Source organism: Phycodurus eques, chromosome 7 (genome assembly GCF_024500275.1).
Source record: "Phycodurus eques isolate BA_2022a chromosome 7, UOR_Pequ_1.1, whole genome shotgun sequence".
Classification (NCBI taxonomy): Eukaryota; Metazoa; Chordata; class Actinopteri; order Syngnathiformes; family Syngnathidae; genus Phycodurus; species Phycodurus eques.
The window spans coordinates 17,555,572-17,578,067 of record NC_084531.1 but is presented as its reverse complement, the minus strand read 5'-3'; the positions used below and the strand labels follow the sequence as shown (position 1 = coordinate 17,578,067).

Here is a 22,496-nt window from a genome sequence, read left to right as displayed (position 1 = left end):
TTTTCAACTTATAGGTCCCTTTTCTCAAGTGACATGCGGTGACATAATTCATTTCGCATTTCCGGTTCCGGTCCCTGTGTGGTATAGCGTTTTTGTGTATTATGGTATTTTCTTTTTAAACACCTGCTATTTTGCCCTTCAAAGTTGGTTACTGTCCACTATAATGCAGTTCCAGCCAGACTTATGTGACAAGTGTGCTGTATCACCAAATCACTTATTTGGGGGTTTTGAGACTTCATGGCACGATAGCTTAGCAATTAGCATGGGCTCTCTGTCCTTTCCCTGTTAATTACGCCTCATTATCCCTTTGTAATAACGATCCCTTTCAGGAGTGAAGCTTATTCGCTGCCATTGAGTCTATGATTAGTGATTTATGTTTGGGTTGACACCAGATGCGACGTGGGCGTTGGCCTCCGCGGCCCGGCATCGTGTTTAGCGCCGTTAGCTGTAGCTCCTAGGTAGCTGAGGCGGCGCAAAATAGTGTACATTGCATTCCGCAATATGAACAGTGGAAAGCAGGCAGTTTGGGAAACTGGTCAATCATGTGGATGGACGGTTTTGTTTATTTTATTAAAACAATATAGTGTACATGACACAAGCAAAAACCACAGCCAGCGCACCGTCATAACATCCCTTTTCAGGAGTTTTATTTTGGTGACAGTAGTCACTTTCGGGCCATTTTTGGCAGAAACCTCTGTTGCCGAAAATTTGGTGCATCACTACTAGTGCATACGTCTACTTTTGTAAATTGAACCACTGTACATTACAGTTATGATTGGCTGGCGACCAGTTCCGGGTGTACCATGCCCCTCGCCCTGAGTCGGCTGGGATAGGCCTAGTGAGGATAAGCGGTAGAGAAAATGGATAGATGGAATGGATGTCCAGTACATTACAGTATCTTAATATAGTTCATGCTCAAATGCATCCACAAAAGATTCAATCTTCAACAGGGTTTGAAGCAAACATAAAAATAAACACATATTGTGATATTTCTTTTCCAGTGCAAAAGGGCTGTCATGCATAAAAATTACCGTTTTTGTCTTTCTCAATTTCACCCGAGTTTTAGGCGTTACTTTAATATGTATTTATTTCAGTATAGCCATATGGAACGGATACAGAAGGAAGGTCTAACAGTCATTTGGGAATTGTAGTTCACTTGCTGTGTGTTGCCGAGAAGCAATGTCGTCAGGTAGCTCCGTTGTATCGGCCCTACCAACTTTTGACACAAAAGCTAACATTTACTTCAAAGCGTTTTTTTGTTGCTACGTATTGCTAACGGAAACGGTGAAGATGGCTACCGACTAGCAAGTGCCTTTATGGAACATGGACGTCGGTGTTTTGTCTTTTGGGCAAAACTCAGAGAAACGGACAACTGCCGAGAGTCTCAAGATGCCGCCATTAAAAGGCAGATGTGAAAGCAGACACGGGTGACTGAACTACTGCAATTTAACAACAGTAGGACATTTTCAAAGCACTACTTCAGCAACAGCAGGGAAACTTCAATGGAGATACAGGAGGGAAAAGCAAGCTTACTTTCCATCTACTGTACAACATAAAACGTGGTTAATTGAATGTTTTGAACTTTCTAAGGACTTTTCCTCTCTTATGCCAGTGAGGTCGGCATTAGCCCCATTTAGCAAAATCTTTGCTCACTTCAACGTTGTCTTTTTGTCCTTTAAACCATAAGTACCTCTTTTACCCATTTTAGCACATAAGCCACATTTAGCTTTTAGCTCACTGAATCATTACTCATTCAACACCAGCTGATTTTAATTTTTTTTAAAGATGATTTTTGGTGTTTTTCCTTCAACTACTATAGTTAATTAGTCGTCGCTAAAAGCAGGCTGCTAAAAAATAAGCGAGTGGCTACTCTGCATGTGTCTTATTGCATTCAAAACATTTATATAGTTGCTTTTTGGAAATTAATGGCACTGCTCCATATTTCCATGTCAATTCAAAATGCAGAGGGATTGTTTTTTGTTTTTTTGGGGGAAACAGTGACACAACACGGCGGTGAGGATGCAGTCCTGCCCCAGAGAACTTTACGAGGGTAATCAATCTGCCACATTGCAAGCCTTCATCCCTCAAAGCAGAGATAGACATCACCCTGCCTTTTACCCATCAGGCCCAAACAGCGAGGAATGTGCGGTGCTGAACAATAGCCAGACACACCACCTTTGAATAATTCCCGTTGTATGAATGGAAAGTGAAAGCAAGGGGCGTACTGTGCTGTTTGTCCCAATCTGGAAAATTGGATTTTGCTCACAAAATGTGACCGACATTTTCTTGAGCCACAAAAAGAAGGACATTCATCCCTTGGATCGCCTTGTTTTACCAAGGATTCTATAACACGGACCAACCTAAAGAAGCCTGGAAAAACATACCACACACTCCTCAAGTATGCCTACAGGGTAGTTTTAATCATTTATGCTGTTTAACATTATTGTTATTCCCAACCGTTTACTGGTATATGTCCTGTGCACACCAAAAAGTTATTCTCTTACCCCTTTAAAAAAAAAAAAAAAAAAAAAAAAAAAAAAAAAGAACAGGGGGTAGGTGACTTGTTGTGTTTGCACCAAACACAGCTATACCTTTTGGAATAAGCGCCAATTTGTGAGTCACAATGCGCTGTAATCTGTGACTAACCTGCGGTCGCACAGAAGTAAGGTCAAACAGTTGGATGGATGTACAATTCTGGGTGTTTACCAGTTTGTGTTCACAAGGAGGCTCTATTCCATGTTTCTGCTTCAGGCAAACTCTCCTCAAACAGCATGTGGCTCATCACCCAAGGTTAGTTTTTATTGTACTCCCAGTTTCAAGTAACGGTAAACAATGCTATGTTTGCGATCAGGAGGTGGCGACAAGTAACAGCCGATAATTAGCATTTTATGCTGATCGGCTTTAATGTCATAATTCGCCGCAAAAGGCATTTACTCCACGTCGCCGTCATGTACAGTATATTCTAATCCAATAGCTGGTTTATGTTTAGCCTTGTTGAGTGTCTTTTGACGCAGTATTGTAAATATCTGACCACCAATAACGTTATTTTTAAAAAACATGTCGGCGGTGTGGGACAGACAACACGTCTGAGACAGACAACATGTAATGCTTGGATCAGACTACAAGACAAATTTGGTCTTTTACGATTGCACTATGTCAGACTACTGCAATAAAATCTTTTATTCAGATACCACTACGTCCCGTTTTTTACGATCACTGGGGCTTCATCTCGTCAACTCAAATGCGACCGGATACACTTGTTACCATGGCGACGACAACACTAATGGATTGCACCTTATGTTTATAAGAACAAAATGCGGGAAAACGTGTGTTGGTGGTCACGTGTGCTCGGGAGAGGATGTTCGTTTAAGGCTTGCTTGAGGTATGTTCACGTACTTTTAATACAAAACGATATAACAAAAACGTTATGTAGCCTAGCAAACAGCAGTAAGCGAACATGCAGGCATTCTGTCGAATCATACTCTAAAGTTTTGGTGTGTGTGAAGTAATTTAATTACAGTAGGTTAGCACCCATTATTTCTGTCATGTTGTAATGTTGGCTTGACCTGACGGATTACAGTACATGATCTGACTAGAGCAGTGATTTTCAACCTTTATGGAGCCAAGGCACGTATTTTACAAATTGAAAAATCTCACGGCACACCAACAAACAAAAATGTCACAAAAAGTGGATACATTAATTACTGTATGTCCTTCCTGCCATCTAATAGAAGACCATTCATTTGTTCTGTCTGTCACTATGCCTCAATGGCATAAATAGATGAACAACGATACATTATTTATTGTGAATATAATTTTTGGAGCAATTACGTACACAAGTTTATACAGTAAATCAACAAGTAATTTAAATAGACACATTGCTCCATCTTGTGATCGGTTCGGTAATCGTTTTTTTAAACTCACTGATTGGTGATCGGCCCTAAAAATCCTGATTGTTTAAAGCCTATTAAATATAGGTGTGTGACAGACTTGAACCGATTTATAGCCTACGACTTCTCCAGTGACACATTTTGTTGCCCTGGCGACATGACGCTGTAAACAAAGTTGTTCTTTGTAACTCTGGGGCGCCATTGTGATCCTGCTGTAGCCCCCTCACAGTCATGTTGTTCCAGTGACGTTACACAGACGTAGCAGCCGGATGTAGAGGGGATCTAATTGGTCACTGTTCCACGCTAACAGGATTGAGCGCTGTAGGCAGGCTGCTGAGTGGCACTCGGTGTAATGCGTACAAGCAGGAACAAGGATTTTTTTTTCCTGATTACACGTGTTCCGCCAGGCAGAACTGAGCCAAACAAGACAACCGTGCATTAGGGATGGTCGGACATAAAGGCCATCAGGGGGGACCATCAGGTTAATAATTGCATGTTTAGCTTTACCACGTAATCCAGGGGTTTTCAGACCTTTTCTTGCAGGGGCTGCATACAGAAAATTGGAAGAATGCAAGGGCCATTTTAACATTCTTCACCTTTAATCTATTTAACATTCTTAACCTAATCCAGTGGAAGATATGCAAAGAAATATTGTTTTTAGATTATTCATTCATTCATCTTCCGTACCACTTATCCTCACTCGGGTCGCGGGTGTGCATGTTTTGGGGATGTGGGAAGAAACCGGAGTACCCGGAGAAAACCCACGCAGGCACGGGGAGAACATGCAAACTCCACACAGGCGAGGCCGGATTTGAACCCGGGTCCTCAGAACTGGGAGGGAGATGTGCGAACCAGTTAGTCACCGTGCCGCCTGTTTTTATATTATGTTATATATATTTATTTTACAAAAGTCAAGGATTTTAAGGATTCTTGGGTGGCCAGCGGCCCTGTATCAATAGATCCGCCCCTGTACTGAGCAGTAGCAGAACCCCATCTCCAAATTCAGAACCAAAACAAGAACAGTTTGGACAAAGCTGACCTCGACACAAATCTCTTGCTCTTCTCCTCTCTTGCCACCCAGTGTAGAAAGTAAAACAATGCAAGCAAACAACACAGGCCATGTCAATTGCTATTTTTAGAATGTGAAGCGGGCCGCTAAAAAAACAGACTGTCTACGGGCCGTAGTTTGGAGACCCCTGCACTTTGGCATTTCACAAGTCTTCTGGGCTCATTACAGCTCGAGGTGTTTTCCTCCACAAGACGCCAAAGAGCAAGCAGGAAGCTGTGGAGTGTCAAACACACTGTAGCGCTGTTTTGCATGTGCTGGCCCAGTGGTTTCAGTGCTTTACTTAAGCAATGTTCACACATACTCCAGCAGTGTTTCCCAACCGAGCTAAAAGGCACATGTTTTTACAATAGGCAAATCTCCCGGCACACCACCAAACAAAAATACCACAAAAGGTATATAAAGTGACCCCTGCCTATTTGCTATTCACCAATTTACCTATTCAAGGTTTTTTTGTGCTCTATCAATAACACTTGAAAATGCCACTAAAACGCTGGTTAACAGGAAAATTATATTTGGTGTCAGGGAAGTATGACCAACGGATACATTGACTATTCTAAGATCTTTTTATCTCGGAGAAGAGCCATGTTTAGCCAGTGTTGTTAGCGGAAGTTATGGAGAGTCTTCACTGCATGTGTAGGCTGTATTGGAGAGCTACTGATTTGGAAAATTCATATAGAATGCATATCAAATATTAGTTTTAGATAACCTTTGCATGTTTTATTGTTCCATAACTCAGACACCACAGTGTGTCCTTGCAAATGTGCTCAGGATGAGTTGGACTCCTCTTGTTCCTCTGCATGCACCCATTCCCATAATAAGTTTGAGTGCAGATGCGGAGCTGTTTGTACGAGAATGTTGTGGATGGGAGAGGGGTGTATTTCCTTCTTTTCTGTCTCTCTCATTTCTGCATAACGATGGGGATTTTTTGCTTCTTCTTCAGTAAGGGGTGACAACTTGTACCTTTTCCTCTCTTTTTTCCTAGTAATACACAAAATACAAAGACAAGATTGTTTCCTTATCTATTCTGTCAGAAAAAGATTGACCAAGATTGACACTATGGCTGCCTAACTCCGCACTTCCCAAAATATAGCCACTTGCAGATACAATGCTCGTACACTGGCCATGTGTCTCACAGTGCTTAAATCACTGAGCAAAACTGGTCCTTAACAAGCAAGGACCCTGAATGAAGTCACGTTATAGTCGTATACAGTCTACTTATCACCAGCATAGTAAACTGGACACAAATTCGACGGTAGTTAATAGAAACCTTAGCCCTTTGCAGGGCTAACGTTACGCTAGTAAGTTTCATGAACGTTAAAGTCACTAATTTGCGCAACGTTCCTCTGGGCTTTTCCACTGCACTGCATCAAGATTTTATTTCTACTTTATTCCTTCAAAGAAAAATAACTTGGACAGAGCAAATGTATGGAATGCAGAATACAAGGTCTTTCAGCCAACACGGCAGCTATTGTCCCGCTTAGAACAATCATCGAAGTGCCTGTGATCACAAATATACAATTGCTTACTTGGAAACAGCGTTGTTATTCTAGTTTATTCAAGTGATAGAAATTACTGGCTGCACGCTTAAACAACACTGCATATACTATTTGTTTGACACATCCCATTACAGATACACACCCAGATCTCCTTATAAACATGTAGTTGCATTACACGTAGTCGCGGCAGTCTAAACCCGGGTTGCTACTTTTCTTTATTCTTTTTATACATCTAACACAAGAAAGAGGAGAACTTGAACAGCACCAGAGCACATACTGAATGTAGAACGCAAGGTCTTCTGACTACCATGGCCGCTTCTGTCACAGACAAACAAAACATGAAACCGCCTTACAATCACAAACATACAATTGTTTACACGGACTGGTAAATGGACTGCACTTATAAAGCGCTTTATCTACATCATCGCAGTGTCCGAAGTGCTTTACAAACCCACACATTCACCCATTCACACACATCACACACACACCAATGAGTGGCCTTTGCCATGCAAGGTGCTGCCAGGCCCTCTGGGGGCAACTTAGATTTCAGTGTCTTGCCCAAGGACACGTCGACATACAGTCGCAGCCAGGATTCGAACCGGTGACCCTTCGGTCACTGGACTACCCGCTCTACCAACTGAGCCGCAGCCGCCCACGGCAGCTGCATTCACATTTTTCATTCACATTTACACTTCTACTAAACATTGAGCCACCTCGATCACACAAACATACAATTGATTAATTAACATGGAACTGGGCCTACAGAAATAACCTGGGGTAATGATCCTCGTGCTTCTTTACCCAGACATAATGATACAATCCCATGTAGCACCCTGCTCCGGTAAATTTCCACACTGAAGTCAACCTCTGCATCGATGCTCAATAAAAATCCCCCCCCCCACCCCCTCTCCCCTGGGGGTCTTTCTTTCAGTATGGTGGGATCTTGCTCAGGCGCTCCGGGAGAGCAGCATTCCGCAACAATGCGCTCACTGCCTCTCACACACACACGCACGCACACACGCACACCCACACTCTTTCTGCCACTGTACTTCCTCCCCTTGGCTAATCATTAAACACCTCCTAAGTACTAATGGCTTGTTACAACTGGATCTCTACACCATGTTCTGCTCAAAATGAAGCAGGGCAGACATGTATGCAAGAAGGAAGGTCGCCACCGTCAACCATTTTCACTTTTCACTTACTTGTTGAGAGCCCCCTCCTCACTTGAACTAAAATTACCATTCAGCCCCTCAAGGCAGCTTCACTTTTGGTGATTGCATGTGGGCGGAGTAGGGCAACGACTCTCTGTAGTGCATCCTGGAATTTTTGGAAAATTAGCTACATGAAACTTGGTAGCCATATCTATCACACAAAGACATACAAAAAGTCTCAAGAAGGCATGCTGGTAAAGACAGTAATTCAGCCATTTTCTTTCTACAGTAAGTGGCAATAATAGGCTCATTTTGGCCAATCCAGGCATTTATTAAAGCTGACCCTGACTGAGAGATTTTGTCCACTTTCTACCAAATTTGAAACATGTATACTAGACAGATGGGGGACAATGAATTGAGATTTTTTTTTTTTTTACCATTGCGTGTGGGCGCAGCATGGCGACAAGCTTTGATGAATGAATTTTGCTCAAATCCAGGCCCCAAAGCCAATTTCACTTAGGCCCACAGCACACCAAATGACGTGAATGTGACAGAACTAGGTAATTGCGGACAAATTACTGTCGGGGACTCTAACCCACACACCTGCCAATTGACCCAGACACACATACCAATTTACTGCAACGGAAAAACTGCAACCTCTGTGTTCTTATGAGGAAAATGTTTTGAGGGGCTACCTATAGGCCTACTGCACTGTGTTTTTTTTAAATTTATTGAACCACAAACATGATGTGACGGTCAAGGAAGAAGAGGATTGTCCTGTCAAATGTAACTATATTAGAGTACAATAATGCAAAGAGAAGAAATGGGAAAATAAAGGAGATAGGGTGGATATTTGAAAGGCTCTTGGCAATGATCACCCCATTCATATGATTGACTACACTCGTGCATTCGGCAACAGAGAAGCTTAAAGGGAAGTATACCTTGTTTGAAGTGGCCCTGTCACCCTAAAGATTTTGTCTGATTGCTACACAATTCAAACTTAGTATGCTAGAGTCGACAGATGGACGCAGCTCAGTTTTGAGGAATTTGAGTTTTGGTCATTGCGAGTGGGTACAGCCTGCCGGTGAAGTTTGATGACTCTCCATAAAACACACAAGTCAGCTCGACAAGGTCAGAGCTTGACCGAGTGTTGAGGCCCGTGAATGAATTTGCTTCGCCTCTCATGGGTCAATGATGACAACACGGTGGAGCAACGGGTGTAAAGAGCTGGAAGTAAGAGAGGGGAGGAAAGAGGATTATGAGGGTCCAACATTGAGGGGGGGCTTTTGTCGGACCCTGAGAAAGAGTGCAAGAGTGCTACTCACTGCAGATAGAAAGAAACATGCACAATAACCAACATGTAAAGAAAGGTAACAGGCTTGTAAAATCTCTAGGTGTCGGTAGCACACTTTCAAACTGTTGCTGACTGTCAAAACAAATTAAGAAGGCATTTCCACCCACCGTCTGTGGACTAGAAATGCTAAAAACAATGTTAACAATGAAGCAATGTACTTCTCTTTGAGTACAATTCCTCTCCAGTTTCAGCCAGTTACTGAGACAAAAGCTAAATTTGTTCATACTAGAATAATCAACGCTAACATTGGCGATAGTGTCGCTGCAACAAGTTTGCATGGAAGGCGACTGCATATATGTTGTAGTCCTTTGGTGAACCAAAGACTTATTGAGCCACTGAGAACCAGGGAGGGCGAACTCCATTTCTGTTATTTTGAAGTGCAGAAATGAATAGTGAAAAGGCATATCTTTAAGATGAATATTGGTCTAAATCAGGGCTAAGTTTAAAATTTGACATAAAGGGGGCATTTCCATTATTGCACTCAGCACATTTCCTGGTTCGTCAACACAACAACTGGGCCAAGCCAACTCCCATTTCAAAGATGAAACCAGGCTTCACCACCTACAAAAATAGGTGGAAGTAAGGTTCAGAGATTGATACAAGACCCAGAAAGTAGTGCTTTAGTCTGGATGCCAGCGTGCCTGCATGTTAGTACAAGTCAATGTCATTTATTGAAATAAATAAAAAATAAGAAATAAATAACATGAAATATTGATAGATTTGATGGATGTTTGGAACTAACTACAATCTGAGAAAAAATAATTCTGTAAAATATACAGAAGAAGTAATAATTGCCATTTTAGCAGCCCTAAAACATAAAATCACGACTGACAAAAATAGAGTTAGCACACTATAATTCTTAGTTGCTCAAATATGCATTAATTGTATTCAGTGTTTTAAGTGTTTTTATATTACCGATAGCATAACTATTATTATTATTACTCCCACTCTAATTACAATTTGCATCATTATCTCCCTCCGCCCCATCATCTGTTGATGTACTTCACATACACTCACCGACACACACACACACACACACACACACAAAGTCACATTCATAAATTTATGCTCTTTTGTTTTTTGTGTCCCACTGTAATTTGGTTACACAATAAAAAAAAAATGAGATTTCAAGAAATCCACACGAGTAGTGAACTCAGGACCTACTTCTTGTATTGACTTTCTTGCTCCCACCCCTTGACCGAAAATACAATCAAATTTAGAGTTAAACGCCCTAATTCTCCTTATGGCAAAGGCTCACCAATGTGACTATTAATACTTCATTTACAGCTCGTCTTAAACATGTGATTGAGGGCTTCATAGTTGCTCTCTGCTCGTTGGCCACCTCTGCCAATCACACAGAAAAGAGACGTGAAAATGGCATAAAATTAGATGGAAACTTGACCCACTTTGCATGCCATGTCCTCTTTTGTGCCACTAAAACTGTGGGAGGGTTGACAAAAATTATGGTCTGTTCCTGTCTCATATGACTCGGAAACTGTAAATGTTTTAACATTCAAGGGAAACCCTGACTAGTCGCTTTGACTTTGCAAAATATACATTTCCAAATTCGACGCTTTGAAATTCTTTGCACAGACAAAAGAGACAGCTGCAGACCAATTCCGTCAATTGAACGGGCATGCGGCAGCAATTATATCTGGCGTCTGCTTACAGCTGCTCGCTGCGCACAAAAGGCAAGGATGTTGCCTCTCAGTCGTCGGCTCGACCGTGTGCCAACAGCGTTAAACTTCGCTAGCTATCATCGGTAACACTCCAGTGACAATAAACACCAGTGTGTGTTTCACTCCAGGATGTATAACGATATCATCTTAGATATCAATTGCTCATTGTTTCCTGTTCTTTGTGTTTATAAATGCCGAAAGGATGCATGAAAGTGGTATGAAAGATCTCTGAGGGTTTAAGTATTCCATCAAATTCCCTTGCGGGTAATGATTGGAGAAGTGTTAAGGAAAACCTCAGTCATACAGAATCTACAAAACAAGAAATTTGATTAAACTTCATGTTCATGCTAGAAAACAGACATAGCTCCATATTTGGAATCCTATGAATCAAATTTCATCCAAATCTGTAGAGAAGGTTCTGAGTTATGTCTAAAAAAAAATAAATGTTTTTTTGTTTTTAATTTATAAAAGGATACAACCCCAAAAGTGAATCGATCTGTGCCCACACCAAATTTACGTCAAATCTGTATGAATAGAACTTTGCGTTACAAAAATGATTTTGATCCAGATAATAAATTCGTCATCATAGCTACAGGACAAATTTCATTCAAATCTGGCGATACACTTCTGAGGTAAAGGTCAGATGAAAAAGACATTTTTGTTTTGTTCATACTGAAGCTACAAGCCAAATACCATCCAGATCTGTAGGATTTTAACTTTTGAGTGACAGTTGTGTTGCGAAAATGACAGATGTCAATCCAGATTAGAATAAAAAGATAATGCATCCTTTAATTATACTGAAACTACAGACCAAATCTTATACAAATTTGTCTGCAATTTTCTGTCTAAAAATGTCTTTTATATAAGGATCTGCATCCATTTTAAAAGCGACTCAATTTGCAAACCCAATGTCATTCAAATCTGTAAAATTAACTCTGAATATGGTCGTTTTTAAAAAAAGGATATCGTTCCAGATTATGAAGTCAATTTGTCCTTTAGTCTAATCCCAACTACAAACCAAATCATCCAAATCTGTCCTCAACTTTATGACTTTTGTCTAAAAATGTGATTAAGAATGAATCAATTTGTCCTTTAATAATACTGAATCTGTCACTACTCCAGATTAAATGTCATCCAAATCCTTCTTTAAATTTCTCTACATTTTAGGAGTATGGTTACGAAAAAAAAGGAAAAAAATGTGGACGCAGATAATATATTTAAAATTGTGTGAATGTAACATTGAGGTATGGTCATATTATAAAAATGATTTTTGTTTTTTTGTGATCCAGAAAGTTTTTCATTTGTCCTCATTCCTTCTGTGACCTTGAGTTATGTCCAAAAAGTTTAAAATTACCCATATTCAGGATACACATTAATTATTGAAAGTTAATCTTAATCCGTTCATTATTTTCACAAATCAAAAGTTAATCAATTTGTACGTTATTCGGACCAAATGCCACCCGGATCGGTTCACTTTTTGACTGATGCTGGTCCCAAACAAACAGAGAAATATATATGAAACTGTGGCGCTCAAACATCAAAGCTGCAATTCCAACGATAAAAGACGCTCCATCTTTTTCATCTTTGACTCCAGAGAACTACAAAAAGTAAATGATTAAACCATGCCACTGTTCAACCTGATTAAAAATATGATGCTTGGCTTTCAAGGTCAAAAGCGACTCAAGAGTCCAAGAATGGAGAAAAACAAATGAAACGGCAGACCCTGAAGATCAACTGACCAAATGTGTTCCGCAGACTTGTTTTCAAGCCAGAGAGTTAGCGTGAGCTAATATTCGACGAAAGCGCATGATCTCCACACACGCATTAAGTGAACACAAACTCCTTTTTTTGCTGGAAATTCATCCTGAGCTTTGAGGCCCCCGCCAAGCGATCGTGTTTAGTTTCGCTCGAAAAGGATGGCTAACGTGTAGCACTTTTATTAAAAATCATAAATTGCACTATGTCGTCCAATCTCTTAGCTAGGGGAAATGATAGTATGACTTTATAAGCATCGGGCAACTCTTCGCACCACAGAAAGAACCCGTGAGAACTTTTTTATGATGATGAGGTCTTGCCTCTACTGCAAGCCTGGAGCACCAAGGGAAGTGATGAAAATGCCTTTGATGCAAAGGATCCCACATGCAGGAAATCCAGCTACAACTGAAACCCCCTTTGCACCGGCTTGTCCGCCAAATTGATGCAACGCAAGAGCTGCACTACATGTGACTGTGACTGTGTCTTTAAGACATGACTCACCGAAGCGGGACATTGCAGTGTTCTAATGTTTTTGTTGCCAGATGTGGCATATGGAAAGCCGTTCAAGCTATAAAAATAAAAACAGAATACAATGATTTGCAAATCCTGTTCGACCTATATTTACAACCCCAATTCCAATGAAGTTGGGACGTTGTGTTAAACAAAAACGGAATACAATGATTTGCAAATCATGTTCAACCTATATTTAATTGAATACGCTACAAAGACAAGATATTTAATGTTCAAACTGATCAACTTTATTGTTTTTAGCAAATAATCATTAACTTAGAAATGTATTTATCTTAAACACAACATCCCAACTTCATTGGAATTGGGGTTGTACTAGTACACTCTTTGGCCTCAATAGTGCGACAATTTAGCACACTAGTAGAATGACTATGTCTTACTAGTCAAGTTTTTTTCCACTAATTCCTTTCACTATTGTACTGTATGACATTACTGCACACTAGTTGAATGACGAGTGGAACAACTACCCCATATTCTGCATCAGTACCTTACACACAGAATAGTGTGCCAGTAGAAGTCAGGACAAAAGACATCTTAGATGGCCAGTGTGTAAGGGGCTTCCGTTACACTTCTTAAAAATGATTTGTGGCGAATGTGCTTAGGTCTTGTGCCAGCCTAAACACCACAAGCTTTTGGCATTTTAAAACTCTCCATCTAATCAGAAAAAAAAGCACAAGTACAGTAGGTAAGGTGCATTTGTCAGTTGTTGTTATATTTTTTCCTTCTGGGTATTAGCACTTCAAGGCACGGTGACCGACTGGTTAGCACATCTGCCTCACAGTTATGAGGACCGGGGTTCAAATCCCGGCCCCGTCTGTGTGGAGTTTGCATGTTCTCCCCGTGCCTGCGTGGGTTTTCTCCGGGCACTCCGGTTTCCTCCCACATCCCAGAAACATGCATGCTGAGGTTAATTGAAGACTCTAAATTGCCCTAAAGTGTGAATGTGTGCGCGAATTATTGTTTGTTTATATGTGCCCTGCGATTGGCTGGCGACCGGTTCAGGGTGTACCCTGCCTCTCACCCGAAGTTGGCTGGGATAGGGTCCAGCACGCCCGCGACCCTTGTGAGGATAAAGCGGTACGGTCAATGGATGGATGGATGGATGGGTATTAGCACTATGCATGCAATTAAAAGTTGGGAACTATGTTGTGGTCAGATGTTTTGTTTTTTCGTTGTGGCAAGCTATAGATACAGCGATTTAATATATTCTGCAATGACCTTTTTTTTTTACTTTTCATTATGCGATTTCAGTCTCTGCTTACATACACGACACCAAGATAGGAAGAAAAAAGGTGGCTTTCACGGCCAGTGTATAAGGGGCTACTGCCTGCAAAAGCCAGCATTTGCCTGACTTCAGATAACAGACGGAATTGGGAAGAAGGCCAACATTCCTCAAATGAAACATTTCCATGCTTTTTCCCTGTTAATCCTCTTTATTCCTGCAGGAGGTCATGTGCATGATAGCATTTGGCTGTGATTAAATACATCAAGCACGCTGAATGATGTCACCACACAAGTTATCATCATCATCATCAGAGCAGAAGAGCACACCTGCTGCTACCAACACAACTATGCTTTCAGCGTGCAGTTGGTGAGTGGCATCGAGGTGCACTACTAAGCTGCAAAAGCATGCCACGGAGTTATCTTTTGATTATTTCTAGTTGTTGTATTTATTTCTATTCAGCAAGGTGGCAGTTATCATGAATCCCTTGCCAGAGACATCGAATTACATTATACCCGTGCGAGATCGCGTGTGCAGTGGAATTTTTAATGATGTAGTTTTCTCTATGGATTATTTCTAGTTGTCTAATTCTATTGTGCATGGTGGTGGTTATAATGAATAACTGCAATGGTCAAAAATTCATTCATCCATTGATCATACTGAATACTGCATCATGCGAGATTAATAAACTGTGTGTGCGCGCGCGTGTGCCAGTAATTTCTCTTCGTTGGAGCCTCAATCTCTAATTGGCTGGATGCTTGTGTACATATGCGTATTTGTGTGTAACTCTCAGTCCTTAGAGGATGAGGATGGGACCTCTGCTGCTCCTTACAACAGGCTTAAGCTGATGAAAGCCTTTCATGCAACATGGCCGCCACATCGCCACGTCGTGTGAATTGACTGAGCGAGAAAAGACCAATCGAACCGGCGATTAGCCCCCTGACGAGGCGGCGGAGTAGCCTCAGCAGGGGTTCCGCTCCTGGGATTTGCCAGCCATTTACCCCACTTTAAATGTTTAATTTCAACACAATTTGGAATACACATGCGCTGCGGGTGAACTGAATTTTTTTTTTTTTTTTACTCTGTGGCGTACTTCTTGTCGCTGTGTTGATTTCTTTTTTGCATAGTAACGGTTATGAATAACAGGCGAGAAAAGCTATTACATCAATTATATGACGTGTACGTTGCACTCAACCACGTGCCCACGCGTGACTAGGATGATTTATTTACTCTGTGGAATAGTTCCAGTCATTCTTTTTATTTCTATTGTGCACAGTCGCGATTATAATGAATAACTGGCGAGGGGTGTATTGCATTCATAATAAAATCGATCACATTGATTATATGTATCGTACATTGGACTCTTGTGTGGCATGGACTTTTTTTTTTAACTCAGTGGATTATTTTGTGTCATTCTGTTGATTCCTATTGTGCATGGCAGCGGTTTTCACGGGAAACTGATGAGAGGAGCAATCACATTAGCCAGCCATCTGAAAAATAAACTGAACTTCTTGTTAGCTTATCTACATTTGTGTACTGCAGTTGCTCGCACACAACCAACACAGCGTATGGTATGATCTTGATGGCACACGCGGGCACACACACACACACACACACACACACACGAAAAATGCTCACTGGGGAAATTTGCATGGATCCATTTTGTCACTGCAAAGGTGTCAGTTAATCTCTCGGAACATGGGTGCAGATGCTGCGGTATTTTGACAAATACGCCTAATAATAGAAACCCATTCGACGATGCGCATTCAAATGTGAATGCAGTCTACCCAGAGTTTGCGTGGGGGTGGATGTGGTTATTAAAAAATATAAATGAGTGAACTAAAGGCCATGATGAGATTTGCTTTTGCTGGATTATGATAACATAAAAATAAAGTACATTCGCTTCTGCTGATGCATAGTGGCCATGCTGTACTGCACGTCGCCCTCCTTGAGCCCCCATGGCAGCGCCATGATGGCACCATGCGGGCCTTTGATTATGTCCCCCAATGGACTTGAACAAGAGCTGCTTTCTCTTGGTGCGATGCCCGGACGAAAGTGCCAACTGCAGCAGTCGCTCCGTTGGCCGTGGCTTTCAATTGAGTCACACGTGACACTCCAGCGGAATGAATCCATCAAGTCAAGACAGTGCCAGCAAGCAGACAGCTGGGCATCACTGACGTCATCTAACACGCTAGTTAGTTTCGGGTTTCGCCAAACTTTGCCGCCATGCTCAATGACAATAACTCCAAATCCTTGCAATTTCATGTCATCCATCTGTCTAGCATATCCATCAATCCATTTTCTTTACCAGAGATCGAGTTGCATGGGCAGTAGCTTTAGGAGGGATGCCCAGACTTCCCTCTCCCCAGCCACTTCATCCAGCTCTTCCGGGGGAATCCCGAGGCGTACGGTCACTGCAGACACTGCACCGATCCGCCTATCGATCCCTCGTTCCATTCTTCCCTCACTCGTGAACAAGACCCCAAGATACTTGAACTCCTCCACTTGGGGCAGGATCTCATTCCCTGACCCGGAGAGGGCACGCCACTCTTTTCCGACTGAGGACCATGGTCTCAGATTTATAGGTGCTGATTCTCATCCCAGCCACTTCACACTCAGCTGCGAACCGCTCCAGTGAGAGTTGGAGATCACGGGTTGATGAAGCCACGTGAACCCGTGACATCATCTGCAAAAAGCAGAGATGCAATACTGAGGCCACCAAACCGGACCCCCTCTACGCCTCGGCTGAGTCTTGAAATTCTGGACTCCACCAGCGTTGGTGGAGTCCAACCCTCACCGGAAACGAGTCCGACTTACTGCCGGCATTGCGGACCAAACTCTGACACCGGTCGTACAGGGACCGAAAAGCCCATATCAGGGGGTTCTGTACCCCATACTCCCGAAGCACCCCCCCACAGGACTCCCCGAGGGACACGGTCGAACGCCTTCTCCAAGTCCATAAAACACACTGGTTTGGGCGAACTCACAGGCACCCTCGAGGACCCTGACTGAGGGTGTAGAGCTGGTCCACTGTTCCACAGTCCAGGACGAAAACCACACTGCTCCTCCTCAATCTGAGATTCGACTTGCAGACTGGACCCTCCTCTCCAGCACCCCTGAATAGACCTTACCAGGGAGGCTGAGGAGTGTGATCCCCCTGTAGTTGGAACACACCCTCTGGTCCCCCTCTCTTAAAAAGAGGGACCACCACCCCAGTTTGCCAATCCAGAGGCACTATCCCCGATGTCCACGCAATGTTGCAGAGGCGTGTCAACCAGGACAGCCCCATAACATCCTTTAGGAAGATAGAAGACCCTCACAATACGTTTGGGTTGTCTAGCAAATGTGGTTAGAATTTGCAGGACAAGTATGACTTTTAAAGGGCCCTCAAAATGGCCACTTAAAAACCAAAATGGCAGTTTTCCCTGTGCATTTTCGACAATAGCTTCTTGGGACTTTTTTTGTGGTTCTACAAATGATAGAAATGTCCACCAAAGTTTATGTTGGCAAGTCAAACTAACTTTGAGGGCTGAATATTAAAAACATTCTTGAGCCTGTTTCGTCTTTTATAGCGAGTCGTCAAATTTCGTTGCCATGCACACCCACACACAAATAAAAACCACAAAAACTCACAATCCTCCCGAATTTGCATCAAACCTCTGTTATATGTGGTTAAAATTTGGTAGCAATTATACAAAATCTCTACTCAACTTTCTTTCTATCCATTCATCCATCCATTTTCTGAGCCGCTTCACCTCACGAGGGTCGCGGGCGTGCTGGAGCCTATCCCAGCTATCATCGGGCAGGAGGCGGGGTACACCCTGAACTGGTTGCCAGCCAATCGTAGGGCACAAACAAACAACCAGTCGCACTCACATCCACACCTACGGGTAATTGAGAGTCTCCAATTAATGCATGTTTTTGGGATGTGGGAGGAAACCGGAGTGCCCGGAGAAAACCCACGCAGGCACGGGGAGAACATGCAAACTCCACATAGGCGGGGCCGGGGATTGAACCCGGGTCCTCAGAACTGTTAGGCTGACGCTCTAGCCAGTCGGGCACCGTGCCGCCACTTTCTTTCTAGAACAAGTTAAAAATCAAAACGGCTGACTTCCTGTGTGTTTTCAGGCATGGTTTCTTGAGACCTTTTTGTGTCTCTACTCATGATACACATACCTACCAAATTTCATGTTGCTAAGTGCCAGTTTACTGTTCATGCATTTTAAAATCTGGTTTCCAATTGATTTCATCCTGTAGTTTTTCTTTATTGCATGTAAACATACGGAATGACTAATGTTTCCCGTAGATGGAAGACCCGGATGGATAACCCCAGATAACCTTCCAGGGGGGAGATAGTGAGGACAGGGCCCACAGCAGGAAGAGGAGGTACAGTGTGAGATTCTAAAAGGGGGGTGCTGGGCGGTGGTGTACACAATAGAAGATAAATTGCTGCGCTAGAGCTGAGCTGAAGAAAACAGAAAGAGTCTGGCAGTAGGCCTGAGGTAGTCACATGACCACTGGGTCAACAACAGCAACCACCAACTGGGTCGGTTAACAGCACACACTTATTTATTACGCTAACTTGAACGAGAGGGCCGCCTGAATAAATATTCCGACCGTGACTGTAAATCCAAAACAATTTCTAACACAATTTACATAATTATTTTATTGCGATATCAAAAAAATGCTGTAGGTTTAATTAAAAAAAATATACCATATAATAAACAAATAATGTAGTTTTTAATTTGTATTATTTTTTATTAAAAATCTAATTTTACATAAAAATATAAAATGCAATTCCTGCAAAATATACACATTTAAATTGTAAATACAATTTAATTAAATAACAAAAAAAGTAACACAATTTACATGAACTATTTTTTTACACTAACAAAAAATTTTTTTAAAAAGTTGTAGGTTTAAGAGTGTACTATACAACATAAATAATAAACAAAATGCATTTTTAATGATTTGTATTATTTTTATTAAAAATCAAATTTAACAAAACATTATTTTTTTAAAATCTACTTATTACACTTTCTTTTTCTATTAAAAATAAAATGTTATAAAAAGCAAAAAATATACAATCCTGATGGAAGTTTAAGGAAAATAACATTTTATTTAGAAAGTGGTTTAAAAAAAACACGTAATTTTTAATACAAACAATGTGTAAAAAGATTACGTCTAAATTTTTATATAAACCCAGGTTTTCACAAATCTAAAAAGAATCTCCATACAGCAGTCAAGTAAGGGATTTTAAAAAATATTTTAAAAAATAGTTAATCTTGATACAACCCTCAGGGAGGAATTTGATTTGCTATATAATAATACATAGTAAAATATTCACTGAGAATGCTGACGAGAGCACACACACACGAAGCAAAATCGCAGTGCATAGCATTACAATAAAACACATTCAACATTTTGTTGTGCATAATGGGTGCTCATGAGGGGATGGAAATTGATGCATCGCATGCCGAGTGCCACATTTGAATACAATAAAAGGGAAGTTAAAAAAACAATAACGAGAAATGCAGGCCTGTGTATAAAGCAGACATTGCTCGAGCCCATCAGGAAACTGACAACATCCTTCCACAATGGCTCCTCTGTCGATAACCAAGATATTTGCCACAAATTCAACAACAAGCCGGCACAATGGTGGTGAAGGTGCTGCTGCTTCCAAGCCAAACAACAACACAACAATGACTTAACAGCTTTCCAGTGTCACACCTCTGATGTGGGATATATATAAGACCAGCTCATAATACACACATACACACTTCCTACCAGTAACACTTACACCCGACATATGAGAAAGGACAACTTGAAGTAGCCTATTCATTTGATACACAGAATAAAGTACATCATTTACTGATTTTTTTATTTATTTTTAATTTCAATTAGAAATTGCTACAAGGTAAACAGTAGCGTTTTTGTATGGGCCTGCCGCCTCAATGCTTTTGAGCATGAGGATGGCCTCCTTTTAGTTTCTTTGTTGGTGCTACTGGAGTTTAGTGTGGTATTTACACATGTAGTTTTTTTTAAATAATAATCAAAGGAGCATGGTGTTGTATGGCGTTTTCTACTCAGTGAACATGGAAGTAACCATTGTTACAATTATATTATTAAAAAAATTGATACAATATGTAAATCAAAGAAATACTCTTGTTGACAATTCTGAAAGTAACTAAACAATAAATATTACCCTATTATACATGACAAAAATTACAAGTAATAACTTAATAAAAAATGTAAATGCGCAAAATATTTTGTTTAAAATAATCTTTTGTCTTAAGGCGTTTTACAGGATATATATGAATTTGGTACGTCAACCAACAAAGCATTGTAGACATGTGAAGACATCAGAATTATTCAATGTGTTGTCAATCATGACGGATTATTAGTCATATTAGTTGAATGCATTAAAAAAATGTTAACTTTAAAAGAAAGAAAAAGAAATCAAAGCTCTCGAGTGTTTCGGATTGAATTTTATAAGTTGGCTTTTACCAATTTTGTATTAGATGAGCTGGAGAAAGAAAAAATGCACATAAATCGTCCACTTTGTACCTTTTTGTGTCTGTCTTTGAAGGGCAAGGCGGGCCAGGGCATCTCCTGCAGAAAGTCCTGCCATTGCTTCTGCTCCTGGTCCGAGGAGACGAACACCACCTCCAGCTGGTCTCGGTGCTCCGAAGTCTTTTTGAAGCGACCGTAGAAGTCGCACAGGCTGCCGTTGAACTGCCGGCACGGCGCGTTCACGCCGCAGCCGAAGAACAGGCCGAGCAGCGACACCCGCTCGCCCAGCGCCTGCACGTCCACCTCGGCTTTCTCGCGGTTGACGAGCCGCTCCCCGAGCACGCTCAGCAGAAGCTCCGACATCTCCTCTCCCGAGGCCCCGAAACCGCGGACAGGTCGCCGACAATTCCCCCTGCCTTCTGATTCGAGTTTTGTTTTTGGGGTGAGCTCCTGCGGGCCCCCTGCGAGCGAGGCGTCGCGGTGTGTCTCCCCCACCTGAGAGTCCTCGTCCGCGGGCACCGTGCACAGGAATGTGCCGCACTTAAATGCGTCCTCGCTAGTACTCGTGTGCGGCCGATCGAGACTGAGATGTCGATATCCCGACACCGTATTACAATGTCATTTCTTTGATTACATAATCGATACTTGTGATAACATGTCAACATTTAATTTCGGCTTTTAAATTTCATTCAAATGTATTTCTACTAAATTTGGACTCATGAATTTATTGCATTTTACTGGTAGTGTGGGGCTGATCATTACTACATTGTCAATATTCCGATACTGTACTGAAATGTCATGCTCAGATTTTATGAGAAATTATTAACATTGTATTTCTTTCCATATTGGATTATATTTGGTCACAGGAATGCATCGCACCTTGCTTTTAGTGTGTACTTGGATATCAATATCCTACCACCATACTGAAATTTCTATTGAATATATATATAGTCGATACCCTTGACAACATATACATATCTATTTCAATTTTTTAAATGTATTATTTTTTACTCAATTTAGTGAAAGGAATGTATCATACCTTGTTGGTAGCATGGAGCTGCTCGTTAATATGATGTCAATATCCTGAGTATATTGGTAGAAGGGTGATGAGTATGGAGCTGCCCGGCGAGAGAACGAGAGGAAGACCAAAGAGGTTGATCAATGTCGTGAGGGAAGACACGAGGGCAGTTGGTGTGAAAGAGGAGGATGCAGGAAATAAGCTTCCATGGAAAAGGATGGCAGCTCTGTGGTGACCCCGAACGGGAGGGGCAAGGCGAAAAGAAAAGAAGAACACTGAAATGTCAATACTGTTTCTGTAATCAATACCTTGACAACTCATAAATATTTAACCCTCGTCTTAATTTGTTCTTATTTATTTTGACAAAATTTGGACACAGGAATAGGCATTCACGCTTAATTCATTTTCATATACTTCTCATATGGGTCTGTTTTCAAATGGTATTGGTATCGGTATCGATAAGCCTGGCAGTATCGCACACCACTTGACTGCAAAACTGCGGCTGCGCGTCTCTTCGTTACTCACAACACTTCCGGTCACGTGCTGCTTCATAATAAAAGCGCTTCACACGAAATGCACGCCATGTACGGTATGTTTATATGATAGATTTAACAGAAAGACTTAATAACGTTATTTTCATATCATCTGCGTTGTGTTTTTGGTCACAAACACCCACAAAAATATACACAGTATACAATATATATTGTTTATTCTTCAACACTAATTGTACCGTAGCCAGACGATATAGTTCGCCATCTGGTGTTCACATTAGAAACTCACATATACGGTGTTTTATCTTTAAAAATGGATTAAAATATGTG

At 41.4% G+C, this 22,496-nt stretch overlaps 1 protein-coding gene across 1 annotated transcript in view; it reads right to left on the bottom strand.

Moving 5' to 3' along the window:
* The window catches only part of nxn (nucleoredoxin), a 48,783-nt gene extending 27,543 nt beyond the window's left edge, over positions 1 to 21,240 (bottom strand). Inside the window, exon 1 of the mRNA XM_061682638.1 lies at positions 20,712 to 21,240. Within this exon, the coding sequence (XP_061538622.1) occupies positions 20,712 to 21,020 (309 nt within the window). The 5' untranslated portion in view covers positions 21,021 to 21,240. The remainder of the gene's footprint in view (positions 1 to 20,711) is intronic.
* Positions 21,241 to 22,496: the final 1,256 nt, after the last annotated feature.